Raw genomic sequence first — 21,029 nt, forward strand, 5'->3', positions numbered from 1 at the left:
TTACGTTATTCGACAAAGATTTCAAACAATCGGCTAAAACATATCGTTATTTAACCGTATTTGCCTGGTCCCAGCCTATAACTACCCCTGTGTTTTGTAGTATAATATATTACGATGTTTTAAACAGACAAACATTAGTACGTGAAGTATATAGCAATGCCATTCCGTTAAAACCCTCGCATTCCAAGGAAGTTATACGTCAGAAGATACAGAAACGATATAAAGCCTACGATACAGGTTTTAGAAATGAACATTATCAAAGTCATCAAGCTGAAGTACTGACTAATTGTTTAAGTGAAATACAAGATCTCGATAGTAATAGTAATAGTGATAATGAAACATTGGTAACTTATGATAATTCATTACGTAGAAATGTTCCGCACCAAACACTTATATTATAGTCTTTAGTATTTCAGTATAAAATCTTTCAAGAAAACTTTCTTGCATGACATGTGACAACTGGAGAATAAAAATCTGGACAAATGGATAACAATTACTTGAATAAATAACTGGACAAATGGATAACAATTACTTGAATAAATAACTGGACAAATGGATAACAATTACTTGAATAAAAAAAAACCTGGACAAATGGATAACAATTACTTGAATAAATAACCTGGACAAATGGAAAACAATAACTTGAATAAATAACTGGACAAATGGAAAACAATTACTTGAATAAATAACTGGACAAATGGATAACAATTACTTGAATAAATAACCCGGACAAATGGATAACAATTACTTGAATAAATAACTGGACAAATGGATAACAATTACTTGAATAAATAACTGGACAAATGGATAACAATAAGTTGAATAAATAACCTACAACTTTTTCATGATACTCTAAGCAATATCAAACAATTTAAAATGTTGCAAGTTATCTTATAAAGTAATTGTCATCCATATAATCTTGTACAGTTCCTTTCAAGAAAATCAAAATTACCAAATGAGAATAAAATGCATTCCAAAATCTATGTGTTTAACTTTAGTAATTGTATCCAAATGCCCCATGGGCCTGATAAATTTTTGTAGAAAAATTGTCCATCAGCTTGATATTTCTTAAAGTACAAGGTCATGCAAAATAAATAGTCTGTTTTACAGGCCTTTTTTTTCAAAATCAGGGTGAGAGGGCGAATTTATTATTTATTATTCATAAGCGCTTTTTTAGATTTTCAACTGGAATAAATCGGAGCAAGCGACAGCATTTATTATTTACTGCCACAAATTATGTACATTTAATATTAAGGCAACAATCAGGCATTTTTGGGCCTGTAAATCAGACTATTTAGTTTGTATGGCCTTAAAAGTTAAAAGAAAACAATAAACTTTATCTACCTGTTCAAAACCACCCAATAATTCTGTAGTATCCATAGAACTGTTCATGGGTAGAACATGTAACTGTTGACCAGTAAGATCAGCTAGCAGACGTACGACACTAGTTTTACCACTGGCCTGTGGTCCTACCTACAAAATAAAGACAAAACACTCAATAGCAAAATGCAATTACATGGAATCAAGAAACAAGGTAAATTTACTCCTCAGTTGGGGTGTATTTTTCTCAGATCACGTTAACTAGTATCTTTTCGTACCATTTCTAAAATTCTAGGTTTGTCCTTTTTCATAACCCAGTATAACTATCTCCCCTGCCATGTTAGCATTACCCATACAGAAAACATAATTGAGAATATCCTGATTGAACTTTTGGACCCTTCAGATGATGAACCTAGCTTCCATCAGCCAGCACAGCTCTCTCAATCACATACCATAAATCAAACAACAAATTTGGTATAGAATAGGTCAAGAGCATTAGTTGATATTGATCATGTCGAGTTTTTCAGGATAGCTTCAGGTATATGTCTAGGATAACATACTAAAAGTCCAATCTTCCAGCATTTTATGCAATCCAAACATATTCAACTCATAATAAGAAATCCAAACCACTCACCAAAATAGCCATCCAGTTCATCTCGACACATTTTATAATGGATTCCAGTGGTTGAAGGTCATGATGTAATATTTTTAATGATAAAGATGATGATGAAGTCTGAGTTTTAACTCTGGGTAGAAAGGAATGTCCAACTTGTACCATGTCTTGGTTGACTGAGATATACCTGGATGATTGGTAGACTGTTTCACCATCAAAACATCTCTCAAATAATTCTATTACCTACATAAATAAAATATAAAACAGTTGACTACAATCTAACGTACATTCGATGTACAGAGAAACGAATGAATTAAGAGTTTCTGCCAATGAAATGACATTATTATGTGGCTCTTTAAAGTGATTGAAAAGTGGTTTTCTAGTCTTTGTAAGAGTAATGGGTACAGTTTTAACTTCTATTTGCATGATTCCGATTTCCCAGACTTCTATAGTTCTGGTATATACTTCTTACTCAATTTCAAACCAATGAATAATCCACAACATACAAAATTTGAATATATTTAAGCATTGGGCTCTTACCTTTTGTTTATCTGGTATAGTTCTCATTCTATCACTGTATATTAATGATAGATATTCTCCTGGTTTATAACTACCTTCTACCTGTAATCATTCAATATACGTATTATTAAGACCGACAATAAGACAAAAAAAAATAGCTAAAAAACATTTAACTTTGTCAAAAATGAAATAACACCAATGAGTCAATTAATGCCAATTATTGTAACAATTTTTTTTACAGTTTACATTGTGTGGTAACATTTTTGAGAAATGAGTCCATTCTTTGCAAAACAAATAAATTTTGAGCCATTCACAAAAGGGTACAGTACCTGATTAGATAGTAAGAGATCACACCATCTAAATAAATCACGAAGATTAAATTCCCAGGGACCTCCTTTACTACCCCACAATCTCTTCTCTACTGTCTCTTCATAGATCTAGAAATATTAAAACAGAACCTGAAACATGTTGTTACTCAGATTCATGAGATAATAGTATGAGCAATGAGGGAAAAATTATCCACTGACAGGAGAAAAGCCGAGTGAAAAATACTGTTGTTCTGGAAACACTACAGACTTACAGGCTTAAAAACAAGAGTTTATCTTGTAAAAATGGAAAATATCAAAAAGCTTCGTTGCAGTAACAAATTATACTGTACCCCTGACACCTGACCTGATCATAAGCCAATCTTGAAGCAAAATGGAAACAATTCAAATTTTTGACCCTTTGCCTTACTCAGCTTCTAAAACCAAGCATATTCTCTTTTCAATACAATGAATGTCTACTTACTGTCATATTAAAGTTGACCATTTGAGACAGTAATACTGTTGATATTGTAGGATACATAGACTGTGATATAAATAATAAATCTTCTCTTTCTAATGGTTCTACATACACCTGGAAATACATAAATAGGATTATAATATACATGGTAGGGCAAGTACCAGCACTCAACTTATTCTCAAAAACACTGTTAGTAGTGTTAGAAATTTTCCTTGCATCTTTTAACTTGGAAATACAAAACAAATACCTGTGTAAATCTGTTGAGAAATGATCTAGGTAGACCTTTTCTACCTCCACCTTGATGTAATGGATTCTGACAACCAAATATTCTCGTTTCATCTTGTTTAATATGAAATGTTTTACTAAGTTCTGGTATATACACCTCCCCTCGGTGATCTAAACAGGCATTCAACCCTTCCAGTACAGACTGAGAGGCTAAATTTAACTGAAATGTATAAATTTTATACAATTCATTGTTATTTATTCCAAACATATCCAACTATAAATGCACTTAATCCTGGAAGATAGTTGCCCACAGATTCGACCAAAAACCAGCTGGTAGAACAGAACAAGAAACTTAAGGATGTTTATTTTCAATTTGCTCTCCATCCTTTACCTTTGTAATGTATAGAACCCAGATAAGAATCTCCATCTTTTAATATTTTCAAGCTTCTTCCCAAAGTATAGTGATTTTGAGGCCAATGGACTCAACTATGACAAAAGAAAAGGAGCCTACCTCATCTAGTACTACCCAATGTCCAGATTTTAAAGCCTGTAATAATGGACCATCTCTCCAGGCAAACGTACCACCTTTCTCTCCTTCTACTGGTAGGTCAGCACCAAATAAATCTGTAACATCCTAAAAATACCACAGAATAGTTTCAACTGCAATTCCATCTTTTGGAAGAGTTAAAATAAAAATACAGGCTTGAGCACCTGAATAGATAAGTTGTTATATCTTGTGTTTTATGTAATACATAGTTTTTAAGTCCCTTTAGCATGTTGCTTAATAATGCAGTCCCTAAGTGAACATGAAAGACAAGAAATTGTTGAAGTGAAAGAATTGATCATCCCTCTTGACAGCATAAATATCAATGACAAGAATCAAGAAACAGATGTGATAGAAAATACTTACTGTTTGTTCGGAGAGATTAATCCTAACTAGCTGTCTACCAGTATGTCTAGCTATAGCTGTAACAAGACTAGTTTTACCAACACCAGGTGACCCCTCCAGTAATAAAGGTCTAGACAGCTGTAAACCTCGTAATATACGTAAAGCATTTAAACTAGTGGTAGGAGCTTTTAGTGCATATTTCTCATATTCACTTTCTTTTAATGGACCTACAAAACACAATAAACATAATACGTTGAAATTAAACGAATTTTTACTTCTGAATTTTCTGCACATTAACAGGGTTATAATAAAAGACTACATCCAGTGTACAATGGAGGAAATTTTACAACAGCTGCAATAGCCTACTTCATTTCTATTTCGAACTACATATGTATTTAAATGTGTACAGATTGTAAGGAAGCGTAAAAAGTCCCATCACAGGTCAACAGTTCTTCCACTCCCTTGATTCTAATAGGTAAGAACAAGAAACACACATGTACAGGAGAAAACAAGAAACATACATGGACAGGAGAAAACAAGAAAAATACATGGACAGGAGAGGACAGAAGACAGAACTGAGCGAGTCAGAGAACAGGCCACCTACCTTTAGTTATAGAGGACACAAGACAGAACTATCGAACCAAAACAGTGGGTCAGTTAACATGCTACCTACCTTTAGTTATAGAGGACACAAGACAGAACTATCAAACCAAAACAGTGGGTCAGTTAACAGGCTACCTACCTTTAGTTATAGAGTACACAAGACAGAACTATCAAACCAAAACAGTGGGTCAAGTTAACAGGCTACCTACCTTTAGTTATAGAGGACACAAGACAGAACTATCAAACCAAAACAGTGGGTCAGTTAACAGGCTACCTACCTTTAGTTATAGAGGACACAAGACAGAACTATCAAACCAAAACAGTGGGTCAGTTAACAGGCTACCTACCTTTAGTTATAGAGGACACAAGACAGAACTATCAAACCAAATCAGCGAGTCAGTTAACAGGCTACCTACCTTTAGTTATAGAGGACACAAGACAGAACTATCAAACCAAAACAGTGAGTTAGTTAACAGGCTACCTACCTTTAGTTATAGAGGACACAAGACAGAACTATCAAACCAAAATAGTGGGTCAGTTAACATGCTACCTACCTTTAGTTATAGAGGACACAAGACAGAACTATCAAACCAAAACAGTGAGTTAGTTAACAGGCTACCTACCTTTAGTTATAGAGGACACAAGACAGAACTATCAAACCAAAACAGTGGGTCAGTTAACATGCTACCTACCTTTAGTTATAGAGGACACAAGACAGAACTATCAAACCAAATCAGCGAGTCAGAGAACAGGCCACCTACCTTTTGTTATAGAGGACACAAGACAGAACTATCAAACCAAAACAGTGAGTTAGTTAACAGGCTACCTACCTTTAGTTATAGAGGACACAAGACAGAACTATCAAACCAAATCAGCGAGTCAGAGAACAGGCCACCTACCTTTTGTTATAGAGGACACAAGACAGAACTATCAAACCAAAACAGTGAGTTTGTTAACAGGCCACCTACCTTTAGTTATAGAGGACACAAGACAGAACTATCAAACCAAAACAGTGGGTCAAGTTAACAGGCTACCTACCTTTAGTTATAGAGGACACAAGACAGAACTATCAAACCAAAACAGTGGGTCAGTTAACAGGCTACCTACCTTTAGTTATAGAGGACACAAGACAGAACTATCAAACCAAAACAGTGAGTTAGTTAACAGGCTACCTACCTTTAGTTATAGAGGACACAAGACAGAACTATCAAACCAAAACAGTGAGTTAGTTAACAGGCTACCTACCTTTAGTTATAGAGGACACAAGACAGAACTATCAAACCAAAACAGCGAGTTAGTTAACAGGCCACCTACCTTTAGTTATAGAGGACACGAGACAGAACTATCAAACCAAAACAGCGAGTTAGTTAACAGGCCACCTACCTTTAGTTATAGAGGACACAAGACAGAACTATCAAACCAAAACAGTGAGTTAGTTAACAGGCTACCTACCTTTAGTTATAGAGGACACAAGACAGAACTATCAAACCAAAACAGCGAGTTAGTTAACAGGCCACCTACCTTTAGTTATAGAGGACACAAGACAGAACTATCAAACCAAAACAGCGAGTTAGTTAACAGGCTACCTACCTTTAGTTATAGAGGACACAAGACAGAACTATCAAACCAAAACAGTGGGTCAGTTAACAGACTACCTACCTTTAGTTATAGAGGACACAAGACAGAACTATCAAACCAAAACAGTGGGTCAGTTAACAGGCTACCTACCTTTAGTTATAGAGGACACAAGACAGAACTATCAAACCAAAACAGTGAGTTAGTAAACAGGCCACCTACCTTTAGTTATAGTAAATGGTGGAATAGTAAAAGTGGTATCTGTCTGTATAATATCTAATTGTTTATGAGAGAAACCTAGATCATCTACTGTATAAACTGTATTAGTCAACTGTTTAATCTGCTGTATCAAATATTCTATACATGTTTCTTTAGCTACTGTAGGACTAAATTCACCTCCACTACTTGTATGACCTGTAACATAGACAAATAAATTTTTTTACAAAAGATTCAGCGAGAAAACACTTCTGACATGTCTACTATACAATTTGTTATACTCAAGAATCACAATTTGAACCAATGATGTGCATGATTGGAAAGATCCTGTCTATCAGCTGATCAGTAAGGAAGCAGCTAGGTTTTTGAAGGAATATTTCTCTATAAACAACACTCATCTTTTTACAATATATTTTGTTTTCTGTCAACCAATATACCACATGTTACGAAAGATTTCACAAGAGACATAATCATACTATTGGCATTTAACAAAAGTCTAGTTCAAACATTTTTTGGATAAACAATCCTCATCAGGATACAAAATTCTCAACATTGGACATTACGCCAAAGTAAGTGAGCTCACTAAAAAGGTATGAGCCAGTAGACTTCTACTCCAAGAATGAGTTAAACAAACTCTTAACAATAAGACCACTCACCTGAGCCGAGACTATCCAGAAAGACAAGAGAAGCACCATGTATATATGATATAGGTATTGGTAAATATCCACTGTCACTTATATCATTATCTTTTATAGAACATATATTAATAAAGTTTACCCAACTTAATATATCTCTTATACTCACTGTACATCTACAATCAAATAAATAAATTCAATTAAAATTTACTTTTTACTTAAAATAATACATACTAAAGGATACAGGAATCTTTTTTGTAATTTTAATTTGAGACTTATGGGTATCAAATTAACACAGTTTCACCAAAATGTATGCAAAATTAATCTGGACTTATGATTGGTGTATGAATCTAAAAAAAATTTGACATTAGTCACTGACAAATATGATGACCTAAACCAATATTGGACTTTCTAGGCATAGGGACTGTTTCACAGTATGTTCCAATTTCTTATCATCACATTCAAGAATCTTAACCGTAAAGGTCAAATCAGTTCATTAGTATCTGTGCTATGCAAGGTGTTAAATTTATTTTGTATATATTGCTAGCATCCATATACAAAGATTAAGACATTCACAAAACTGTTTCTGAATCCATTCCCTATCCTTTTAGATGATTCAAATTTTGAACATACCTTTTTCCAATTTCATTATTACTAAACCAATGTATAAAGTCCATGATAGCTGGTCCTATACCAGACGTATTGTCTTGTTGATTAGAGAGATAGATACCATGTTCTAGATTATGTTCTATTATTGAAATCATATCATCTCGTATAATACATGGTGGACACCAGATCTCAGTAAATCTATTTCTTAATGCTGGGGATAGCTGAAAATAAAGTAATCACATCAATTACAAAGTGTCATGTACAAAACTTCAAAACATTTCTTTCCAAATTAACAAAGAATAACTCAAAGAAAGATATACATCCTCAGACGATTCAAAACATTAACACCTAGAGCCCATATAATTTTAATTTAATCTTACTGAGCACAATATAAAACTAGCCTCTTAAGTTTCGACCCAAAAACGTTCAAAGTTATGATTTGTATAAGAACAGAATGTGTTCAGATATCTATGTTATGTATTAAAGAAGCACTGGCCAAGGTCTAGGTGCTAGATAATACTGTCAACTTCTAAAACAATACCATTATTTAATTTCAAACAAGTAATGGCTGCCCAACACAACTTATCTATCATTGCAAACATTCTGAACTTATAACTAGGTGACAATTGTCAATATAACCTGAAATGAATGATACTTACCTCCTTTTTGCCAAAATCTCCGCCAGGGTTCATGGTAGCAAAGACTCTGAAATCATCACCGGCTGTAATTTCTTCAGATTCATTCTGATACCCATCTCCTCCTCCTTTTTCCGCTAATAACAACCTTCTTTCGGGTTCTAATACACTGTTTAGTCTTTCTAATACTGAATCATCAGCTAGTGATATCTCATCTATCAAAAACATGGCCGACTTTTTCATAGCTTGTACTAGTGGACCATCTACCCATTCAAACAGTTTATCTTGGCTGTCCTGTATAAAAATAGGTCAGAATTGACTTAAAATAAAAAATGGAATTCAAGTATCAAGAGATATGAAAATAATAAGAAATAAAAATTCTACAATTCTGATGGGTGAAATTATATAACATGCAGTGTGCAATGTGGGAAATTTTGCTGAGATTAGCCCAGCCAGTGTCGCAAAGGGTCTCAAAATTATGTCCTTTCTCTGACCTTCATCAACACAAATCTAATGTTAATATTTCAGTTTCTATAAGATAGGGCCCCAGACCTTTAGCAATGAGTCTCCAGCAAACAGTAAGCTTCATAAGAAGGCTTTTGATAGTAACTTTTATGTTTTATTTGATTTATATGTATAAATTGTAAAGGCCTTCTGAAATAATTCGTGGAGTCTCTAATAAAGACTAAAATTTCTCCATGCATTAAATGGCTACTTACATCATCTAAAGAATGAGTTCTAACAGGTCGTAAACCACCGAGAAAATCAGCACTCTCTGTATGTAGATGGCAGTTAACACTATATAATGGATGATCTTTCAACTCAGCATACAGTTGACATATTGTAGTTTTACCACAACTAAAATATGGAGAAAGTAAAAGTTATCAATGTGTCTTATGAATTTCAATATTTTATAATAACGATTCAACAAAAACAAACAAGTTTCATGCCGCCAGTTCATAAACTTTATTTTCCTTTTCACAAAAGATATTCTATAATATATACTACCAAGAAGTGGGTGGTTCATCTTATCGCAGTCAATGATTAGCTTTCTGAGAACAAAACACAAAATACAAGTATACTCACCCAGTTTCACCAACTAGTAGTACAGGTTCCTTAAATTTCAAAGCTTGACCAATCAGAACAGCTAATCTACGCATACTATATGTCCAGACTATGTGTTGAAAGCCTGTCAATGATTGGTTGAGAGCTGTATCTAACAAGGACGAGGTAGTAGATGATGTTTCTGTGTTTAGGTTGAACAGTCTATCTGGATTCACTTTACGTTTAAAATGTTTAGATAAAACATCCTGGATAACCTGGCATTCATCTGGTTTTCTCACTCTTCCAGCCAGCAACATATAACCTATAACATAAAAAAAAACAAAAATTCTATTATCGATGAAAGGAGAAAGGAAATATATGTCTGAGGACAACAAGACTGTTGAAACATTGAATAAAACATCGAATAAAACTTTAACCAGTGATAGTTGTTCCATAAAGCTGTGTATCAAATATAACTTAAATTTCCTACATATGTACTTGAGGATGATAAAGGAATATGTCGAAACGTTGCATAAAACTTTTACAAGCGATTGTTGTTCAAAAAAAAAAAGTAATTTGCTATATACCATGGTCAGCTAGATGTTGATCCCAATCATAATATCTATTAGTAGGTACATCATCTGGTGTATTATATCTCTCAGCCCAGCGAAATAAATCTCTCAATGTCATAAAGCCTTGTTTACCAGCAAATACTCCAGAACTACGTCTTCTAGTCTACATAAAATAAATCATGAGAAATTCATAGTTAAATCTTACCCTGTGCCAGTGCCTTCTGTTGGATAGTAACTTGTTACTTTTCAACCACCCTAATCTCTAACAGTTTACTATACATTTCAGGATAAAACCACAAAATAAAGAAAAAAATGAATAGTTCTCTTCTGTTCAAGAAATGCAAATATAAAATCAAGCAGCTAAGCTGAAAAGACTTCTTGTAACAAGCCAATGAACTCTTATGAAGCATTGTTTAAAGGTTTTACAACCACATGAATAAATCTTAAGAAATGCTTAATCTAAGAACAACATCAGACCTACCTGTAAATCTAACATGACAGCTACTAGTCGTTTAGAATAAGATTGAGGTATAGAACATCTCAGATGTAATATTGTCTCTAACTCTCCACTTGGTATCTCATCAAAATGTAGCTCAATAAAACGATTCCTGAAAGCTCTGGACAAAATCTGAAATTGGAAGATTGGAATAGTTAAAGTTTATTGAATTGGCTTACTTTTTGGTTCATCAACACCAAAATACAGGAAATTTAACCATCATCTCCAGATCAGCTGACCTAATTAGTAACATTGGACTGTATCTATATAAGTATCTCTATGAGCAACGTTAATCATAAGAGCTATACTCAAACTGCTTATTTTGAAGGTTGATATAAGAATTTAGATACATTAGTGAAACAAGTGTATGATTTGATATCTACATCTGTAAACATCTTTATTTATAACAGCTTATATCATCTTTTGTTACTGAAACTTGTTGAGGATCTAAAATCTTTGATAAGAAAGCTAGATTTGGAAATTAAGCTTAACTTTCCAACATCAGATCTTAGAGGAAGTAAGTCTATTCATTGAACATGAGCGAGATAGCTCCACCTCTTAGAGGATTCAATTTCAAGAATTCAGCATATACAGTAACATTTTTAGAGGGTGCACCTACCTTTCTTCCACCATATTGTCCAGCAGGATTCTGGGTAGCAAACAACATAAATTTAGGATGAGCTTTAACTGTGACTTGTGTTTCAGGTATAAATAACTCGCGATTATCGTCTAATAACTGTAAAATAAAAATCATAAGGAATTGAGAGGAACTGTCAATCCCGAGAACATTGTACTCTCTAACTATAATTTTGCGTATTTAGTTCGAGTTTCAATTACTGGGCATAAATATTCAAAATCAACAATATTTTATTTGTAGAATTAGCACCCAATTTTGACAGATTTGTTCATTCATTGCATTTGACAGGACACAATCGTTTGTTTTCATTTCATTTCAAGTAACAGGAAATAGAGTTCTTTACTTATTGTAACAACAATACATACTCTGTTTAAAGCCTCTAATACATCTGATGGAGCTAAATTTAATTCATCTAGTATGATCCAATGTCCTTTACGCATGGCTTCCACTAGTACACCTAGAAATATGATTACATATATCAAGACTGAATCCCTGGTAAATAAATGACTATTTATGATCAAAGATACAAATTAAAGTGATGTAGTTGTCTAAACATTTGCACATGGGTACTAATAATCCGGGAAAGATCAATGCCAAGAGGTTTGGCCAAGGACCAGCTGGTAGAAAGAATTATTGTGAACCCAAGTTGTTATCCATGTTAGTTGTTTTTTTCTTTCTTTACCTACTCAATTCCAATGACAATAACAATTTAACAGTTTAGTGTGTCAATTTAACAGTTCATTTTTGACATTCTTGAATGCATTGTTTCCAAGAACTTCATATTATCAATAATAATGATAATCTTATTCTTACCTTCTTTAAAGATAAGTTTACCCGATTCATCAGCTGCATAGCAACCAACATATTCCTGGAGATCTGTATGTTCATGGTTATTGACACGAACACAAACATTACCAGTAGACTTGGCTAACCAGGTTATTAAACTAGTTTTACCTACTGATGTTTCACCTTGTAATAAGACTGGATGTTCACTACAAAAACATGTTACTCTAATTTAATCTGTGAAATAATGTCTGTCTTTTTTTTATTCTTTTTTCTGCTAATGAAGATGGACTATGCCCAACAGAACGCAGTGATGACAATTTATCTAAGTGAACTACAACAGCCTAGTCTTTCGTACAGGTTGACATTTGACAAAAATACAGTCAACAGTATTTCACAAAAACTTAAGCTATTTATCTTGTCCTTATTCAATGCAAGAAAAACTTACCCAGCAGAAACAATTCTAGCCAAATCTTTAAGATTAGCTCTCACGGAGGGTGTCAGTATATAACCATCAGGTACAATAGGTTCCAGACTGCCTTGTGATATCCAGTATCCCTCAAATTGTAGGTACCTACCACCACTAGGACACTGTAAACTATGATTCAACATGGATTTTAAATTAGAATTACCAATCACATGTTTACAGACTAACTGTTCTACTATAGGATGAGATATTCTATCTAACTGAGTTAAAAAACTTAAACAGAATCCCTGAAAATAGAGAAAAAACATCTGGCATTTAAAGACAAAAATAATATGATCTGATACTCTGCTTCAAAATGGCGTATACACATCTAACAGTCATGTCCTGTAAATAATATACATATAGCCTGACAAATCTGGCCCAACCCTTCCTCGAAAACATGACATATGGATGTGATATCGTCATGGTTAGGGCCAGGCTCAAATGGGAATTACTTGTCAGTTTTTGAGAATTTTCACCATGACAATGGATTCATTTGACAAAACTTGTGGTATTTACAAAGCTGAATCCATCAAAACATTTCTGGATATTCTGCAAAGTCACTTTGCTTCATTCAATACCACAACGAATAAGGCTGGTCAGGCTAGAGATTGTGTGAATTCAAGACAGAATTCCTAAAGATATGTTAATGTTATGACTTACCTCATATAATGATCTAGAAGATTGTCCACAAGGATTACTAGCAGCATATCTTAAAGCTCTACATAGTGTTCTTAAACTGAAACAGAAAACGTTTACAATATATAATAAACTAAATATTAACCTTATAGAACAAGTTAAAGTTTGGATGTAACTTTTCTGATATTATGTATATCATGCTGTCGCAACGTCTCTGAGATTCTTTAATCAAAAGACTAGTCACATCCAAATAAATAGAGTTGGTGAACGAACTCATGCAAAAACTGGAAACCTTACATAAGCGACATTTTCCAGTAATTCTAGACGACACAGCTACTTTAGGACGATCTTTGAAAAATATATTATCATCCTTTGATATTTGGAAATGAAATGAAATAGAGTTTTACTTCCTTATTTTTCTGAATCCATTTGGGGAAAATGAGAATGGTTTGATATTTGAAATTGTTCAAGCTGGTATTCAACTCACCTATAATGTGGTTTATGACCAGTACCATCAACTAAAGACCTATCAGCTGTATTCCGTACTGTACTATAGAATTTAACTATACCACTGATATGATTAGCTGTTAATGCCAGTCCTGATAAATAGTCACTGGTTAATATTCGTAAATCATTCTTATCTGTTAATTCCTCTACATAAAACTCAGTAAATCTGAAATGAAACCAAAACTTGAGCGTGTATGTGAAAAACACAACATCACATGGGAGGGTGGTGAGATGGATGAGCCTGCAAGGGGATCATTGTGATTTGGGGGTATGGACAATAAGGGGGTTTTCTGAAATAAAAGCAAACGTTGAGAGGGTATGGATATATTGTAACACTGATACAGGATCATTTAAATTCAAACTTAGTGTCTTATCATAAAGTAAGGGACCACAGGGTTCCATAAATATTAATTCCATGAATAGACAATTTCAAAAAAGGACACCACTGTCTGTAACTAATGTTAATTAACCTCTTAAAACATTAGAAGTTCATATTTCACTTACCTGCATACCTGCTCACGTAAATAGTATATCAGAACCACTCATCAGAAGGGCAAATTAAAAAGGAATGAATTAAATAAAACTTACCTATTTCTAATACCAGGTGTCAAATCTTTTTTACCAACATCTGTAGCTGGATTCATACAGGCAAACAGTCGGAAATTCTCATGGCGAATGATAGGCTCTATATCACTGTAAAAATATAAAAAAAGAAATGAATCAGACAGTGAAAACTAGCAAAAAAAACAATATTTTCAAGAATAAATTGAAAATGCCAACTGTTATGATCTGTGTACTGGATAATTAAGTCTACTAGTCTTGGTCACACTACCCGGCAAGGTACAAAGCAGATAACCAATATAAAGTTCCAAACCATGTTGAGTAAATCAAAGTGGACTATAATATTTCATGAAGAACAAAACTATTTTTACCATTAAAGCAACTTATTACAGACAAGAGTAAAAATTATTTTGGTACCTACCAACTCTCAAACAATTTCATGCTTTTACAATGTAAGGAATTCTAGAAACTGTTTGACATGTATCAGTGACAAAAGTAAACCAACTTACCCTCTCTCAGTCAGAATAATGGAACCATTTCTACTCTCTAACAAACCACACAGACATTCCAAAGTCTCGGCAGATGCCAAATTAATCTCGTCTAACAACACCCAATCTCCTTCTTTTATAGCCTTTACTAACGTTCCCTAAATTAAATATTGTAATAATGTTTGACACATTCAAGATTAAGATAGATAATAGCACATTCTAGTGGTGCTCGATTGGCAAGCTCTGAACAGGTTCCTTCTGTTCCAATTCTGACCCATATTTAACGGTACAAAAGCACACGTTACATTCCAAATTTTCCCATCTATTTTGAATTCTATCTGCACCTACTATTTTACACATGGAAAGCATTCTGCACATTGATCGAAATTGTTTTTATTGAACGTCCAGTTGTTTCCATGCAACCCAAATGTGCAGAACTCACTAATTAACCAACCCCTCAAGACTTCCAAGGCATCAAAGAAAACTAAAAAAGATTAATACCTCAATAAAGGAGAATGCCAAGACATTTTCTGTTTCCTTTATCTGTATTTTCAGTTGTTTTTGACGTCTTTCAATAACCTTCCACTGGGAAAGAATATCATTATCTGCAATTTGAAAATTTATAGTTATTTAAGAACAGTTTGTAGCTCAATTGTTTGGAGTGTTGGAATCCTTCAATGTCATTTGTTTTGTCATGTTGAACAAATAATTGGTGGTTATGGGTACTAATCTTGGTTGGTGTCTAAAGTATGGTGTACTTGAATATGTCATCTTCCCTCATTATTTCTGTCCACCAAGCTGTTACCTTTACTTACCATTTTCAAATTTAGTTACAGCACGATTTGCTGTATGTTCTATTAGTTTCAATAAATCAGTCCATTTCCTTCTTGAAAAACAATCCTGCAAAATATAAATAATAAATCATCATCCACACTTTTAGAACATCTAATGCCATAGTAAGATTGTTGTCTTGTAATCTTTGTAATTGGTATCAAGATCATGAAATGCTCACCCTTTCAACTGATGCCACTATGCCATTGTGGTAGGACGTAAAACTCAATTAATTTTATTTCATTTCACTATGCCAATGTGGGCTGAATGTACATATATGTAATAATGTTGTTAGGTATATATATATTTTGACATATAAACCACTTCGCCAAGCGATATTTTCCAAATTCCAAATATGACATAAAACCCACAAATTCAATAGATCATACCTGCACATGCCCAAGAAACTTAGCATTCTGTTTTCTAGAGAATGATTTACAGAACAACATCTCAAATTCTTCTCTGAATGGCATAATCAGGAACTTTATATCTACTGGTTTGAATCTAGAGCAAAAATAAATAAGACTAGTGACTATTTCAAAATGCCTCAATATTCCAGTAGAAATTACTGTAGAAGGGTATAATCAAATAAGGATTTTTCCTTCTATAACTTGGATTCAGCACTATGCTCCTCAATGAACTGCATGAACGCATCAGTAGAATGTTAATAAACTCTTTATACCTACCCTCCTAATAAATCTGTACTGTCACTCTGTTGATTCATATTTACTACATGTAATTTATGACCTAAAATAACAATTCATTTATTATTATACCTTATTTTGGAAAGATTGTTATCACAATAACTCTCTTTGCACAAATCAGTCTTTACTTTTATATTTATTAAATAACAATGTAAAAACACTTCAGGACTGACCAGTCTTATCATTTATATTCATTAGATAATTATGTAAAAACTCTTCAAGACTAACCTATGCAAATTCGATGGAACATTATTAAGATGTCAGTTGGGACATGACCAAACAGAGAATAATGTCCAATTCAGTGCAGATTCCAGATACTTAAAGATAAAGAAATTAGATAAATGACGTAGCCTACCTAGCTGTCGAGAAAGAAATTGTACAGATGATGTTTTACCAGTACCAGTTTCACCAACTAACAACACTGGTTCATTTCTTACAATACATACACCAACTTTCTCCAGTAGAGACACACATTGTCGGGTAAACGAGAATGTAGAATAAGATCTATAAAGTTAAATAAATATTATAAACTAGCAGACTTCACAGGTCACCGTTCAATATTCTGATAAAAGTATGAAACTTTATGTGATTTATGAAAAATGAAAAAGAAGTTTTTAAGCGTTTATCAACAATTACTTAGTTTTATGGATTAATTTGATAATAGAAGGATTCTATAGAAGGAACATATAGTAATGACACCAGCTTAGTTCATTGATGTTTTAATGGCCAAGTTTGGAATGCAAATTTTAGGTTCAGTCTAAGAGGTAGTATACCTTTTACTTATGTTGAGGAAAGAAGAGATGATTAAAGAAATAAACTAACCTTGTTAACAACGTATGTGAAGAGTGATGTTTAGGTAAGGTAACTCGTCCAACTGTTATATTCTCTGATGTTATATTAATCTCTGGTTTATATCTATTACAATAATACTCAGCCTACAATAATCATACATATTACTAGATAAGATATTTCAATGGTTAAATTGGAAGGCCTGTGAATACCATTATCACAACAGTTACAAATCTATCAAGAATAAACAGAGCAGCTTACCTGATCCTTGGTGATATTGAGTTTGGCACCAATGGCCTCAGCTACAGCTAGACGTTTATCAGGTTTAGATAGACAACTAACAAAACAATCACAAGCTTCCTGGTAAACACGACTAGCTATATTGGTAGACTTGACGTCAAAATCTTTACTAATTCTACTACACCAGGACATTAAATCTCTGTAAATATTCAAATTAATAAAATTCCAACTAGAATACTAATCCTAAGCCTACTCAAGGGTATAGGTCTGTAAAACCCAGGAGTAGTATACCATAATATTGCATTCTGTGCTATATAAATATAATACTGTATATTTATAAATGCTTGTCTAGAGATTAATCTAAAGAATTCTGATTGGTTGAAATAATTAAAGCGTAGATATCAACCAATGAAAGTTCCTAGAATATATTAACCCTGATCTCACAGATTCTATAAACAGTCCAAAAAGATAAACAAAACTTTTTACTATGCTAACTAATAAGATTCTAACTAAAAAAACACCACCATGATGATTCCTATCTCAAACAACGTCCCCAGGATAAAGATGCATGCATTATATATCTGATGATGGTGTGAGAACCACATTGAAGTTTTGAAAGTAATAAATATCCTAGAAGTATCTATCTATAAACTTGTTTTGTCTATTTATAACTTATGCTTCTAATATACCATTGAAGGATTAGACACCTACCTTGTAGATATTAATCTACCATCTAATGTAAGAAATTTACCACTGGTATCTATCTCAAGACTATCTGTAGCTATATCTACATCATGTTTACCAGCTGATAGTAGAAAATATACATCTAATATTCTATTAACAATAGACTCTAATACTGGATATTTACTCAATATAACCTACAAATAAATACAAATAATAATACTATTAGTTCTAAAATAGGATCTGCAGTGTATTTTTATTCAGAGTTTCACATTGTTAAGCTGTATTTCAAAGCATTTAACTTTAAATAAATCCATTTCAGTTTCAATGTTTCTATATTGCTCTACAACTGATTTATTCAGTACTATTTTGTGACTGAAAGCATTCAATTTGACATAAAGAATGGTTATTACTGTTATAGATCACCTCATGTTTGCTAGAGTTAACAAAAGATAAGGATACTCGCGCTCATAGGCAAAAAGCGCATGAAACTATTACAAGGAACATACCTGAGCCAGTTCTGACCGTGATAAAGGTTCTATATGTATCTTAGTCCACATTTTCTCTAATAATACAGAGCTACCTGCTTGTTGTTTCTGCCATCCACTAGTACTACTGATTAATCTGAAAATAAAACAGGAGTACTATAGGGCAAGACAATATATAATATCTTGTGAACAAGAAATTATTAGATGTCCTAAATCGCTCGTGCCTGTCATGGGGAAATATACACCAATACATCATTCTGATTGCTTCCTGTTTCTCTACTAATTGGCTAGATTAGGGTTTTGTCTTTCAATTGTGTTGTCTTTATTGCGCCTAGCCCTACGGTCAATCAAATCAAAACGTTTTGTTCAGATCCTACTGTAGTAGGTTTTGGTGATAGGGATTGACAGCCAACACCAGGTTGACTTTTAGAAGAAATGGCAGTTTCATCAGAATATCACTTTGAGTAGAATTCCAACCAAAGCACCAATCACCTTGCAGACGACAATCTAACATGCTATTGGCTGTACTCACCTTTGAGATGCAAACAATCTAAAATTAGGTGAAGCCTGAATATTATCACCATGTCCAGGGACAGAAAGGGTGTGATTCTCTAGTAATGGTAGCAAGACAGAGACAACATCCATTGGAGCATAGTCAATATCTTCTAATAACACCCAGTAACCTTCTAATACAGCTTGTGTCAATATGCCTGGCTGCCATACAAACTCTCCTGGTATTTCTGTACATCTATATATACCTAATAAAGCCTGTAACATACAAACCATGCAAAATATTTAACATGTTTAAATTTGATAATCAAAGAAAGTTTTTTTTATGTCTCTTTATCTGTTTTCGTTCTTTTGGCTTTTTATCAAATGTACAAAAGACGACTCAAAAGAATATTTAGATAATTCAAAATGGTTAGTATCAGCCTTACTAATTTTGCCACTTTGAATGATACCGAATATCATAATACCAGATATTTGTCCAATTTGAGATGAATCTCTATGTTTAAGCCATAGAGCTTTGGTTTTTCTTTAGATCGGCACACCTGACACATTTTCCATCACCCCTTTTTACCAACACTGTCAGCTGGATATAACCAAAGATTATATCAAAATATCTCTAGATATGAAGAATCTAAATTACACAATTGAACTAGAACCCCTACCTTACTGTCAGTTTGATCACCTAGTTGTATTTTCATTATTTGAGGTGAGGCGTGTCGGCCTGTAAGATGTGCTAGATGTTCTACTATTGATGTTTTACCACTACCAACTGCTCCTTGTAGTAGAACTGGGTTACCTGATGCTACAGCCAACGCTAAACTACGTAGATTTTCAACATAGACGGTACACCAACTAATCCAGAGTCAAATGTGGGCTGAAATTGGAAATAATATCAATAAGAAAGTCAATCAACAGGAAATGATTTGTCTATTAAACTAAATATTCAAGGAAATATACAGTCAGAAATGACAAATATCGGATGGAAATTTGAAAGATATTATCATTAAGAATGTGTTAAAAGATTCATAATCTTATTTTCTGGCGGCAAAACTTTGAAAATCAAAATGTTTTTTCTGAGTAATAACCAAATGGAGTTCTAAGATTACTTCTACTATTGACATTTATGCAAAAACCAAAATTCAGTTGACAATAATAAATCTTTGGTCATTGGGAGATTGGACTTGGTCGATTATTCCTGTTATTATGAAGCTGGTGTCCCCTTTGAAAAGTGAGTAATGTCTTACACTGACCTGATTATCTGAAGATAATTTTGACAATAAAACACCACAAACTTCTGTTACATTACAACTTAAATCAGTTCCTAGTATTTGTTGGTAGGTACGACTCATTTCATTTTTCACAACTGAATCTATTTCAATTAAATCACCTATCTTCTGATATCTAGATCTAAATTCTTGCTCTTCTGTAAAATCTCTGAAAAAAAGTCATAAATTAATATATTGATGCTGCTTCAACATGTTTAATTCCCATAAAATATAATGGCATTGTAAGACTTTTAAGACCAATGGCTGCTCTCTGTGAGCCTTTTTGCAAAACTAAATTCTTCTCAACTGATACCATTCCTATTATTCAATAGGTAAACATATTCCTGCTGAAATCAGAAAAATAACTAACCTTATTATCAATTCATGTTCTTCTTCAACAGTAAAATATTTTCTTAGAAATAATTCTTTTTCATAACTTGACATAGTTAACAATTCACACACAATGAGGGTTGAGAACCTGAAATTAAAGGAAATCAAAATTTGATTCTTTATCATACGGCAAAACTGAAATAGGATCCAGGACGTCATTATGAAATACAAGTATGAGGCAGTTATGCATTTCAAATGATTTAAAAGCTTTTGAATAAAGAAAGAGGCTTTAACAATTTTTGTCAGTAAATTCGTGACAATTTCAAACAGTTTCATTAGGATAGTTACTAAATTAAATACCTGATTGAAAATTCAC

General features: G+C 33.2%; 1 protein-coding gene across 1 annotated transcript; it reads right to left on the reverse strand.

Moving 5' to 3' along the window:
• Positions 1–3,217: 3,217 nt before the first annotated feature.
• Positions 3,218–19,891, reverse strand: LOTGIDRAFT_109875 (hypothetical protein; the record flags this gene model as incomplete). The annotated part of the gene is made up of 30 exons (XM_009047213.1): positions 3,218–3,349; positions 3,483–3,680; positions 3,972–4,094; positions 4,371–4,560; positions 6,746–6,931; positions 7,393–7,554; positions 8,012–8,208; positions 8,647–8,916; positions 9,342–9,480; positions 9,709–9,952; positions 10,254–10,401; positions 10,720–10,866; positions 11,354–11,470; positions 11,737–11,828; positions 12,185–12,363; positions 12,603–12,868; positions 13,284–13,359; positions 13,747–13,932; positions 14,355–14,459; positions 14,837–14,973; positions 15,317–15,420; positions 15,631–15,715; positions 16,036–16,150; positions 16,333–16,393; positions 16,706–16,854; positions 17,173–17,285; positions 17,401–17,578; positions 18,091–18,257; positions 19,185–19,316; positions 19,721–19,891. Coding segments are annotated over 30 exons (4,569 nt in total), but the record flags the coding sequence as incomplete, so codon positions are not given.
• Positions 19,892–21,029: the final 1,138 nt, after the last annotated feature.

The sequence above is a fragment of the Lottia gigantea genome (assembly GCF_000327385.1).
Source record: "Lottia gigantea unplaced genomic scaffold LOTGIsca_11, whole genome shotgun sequence".
Classification (NCBI taxonomy): Eukaryota; Metazoa; Mollusca; class Gastropoda; family Lottiidae; genus Lottia; species Lottia gigantea.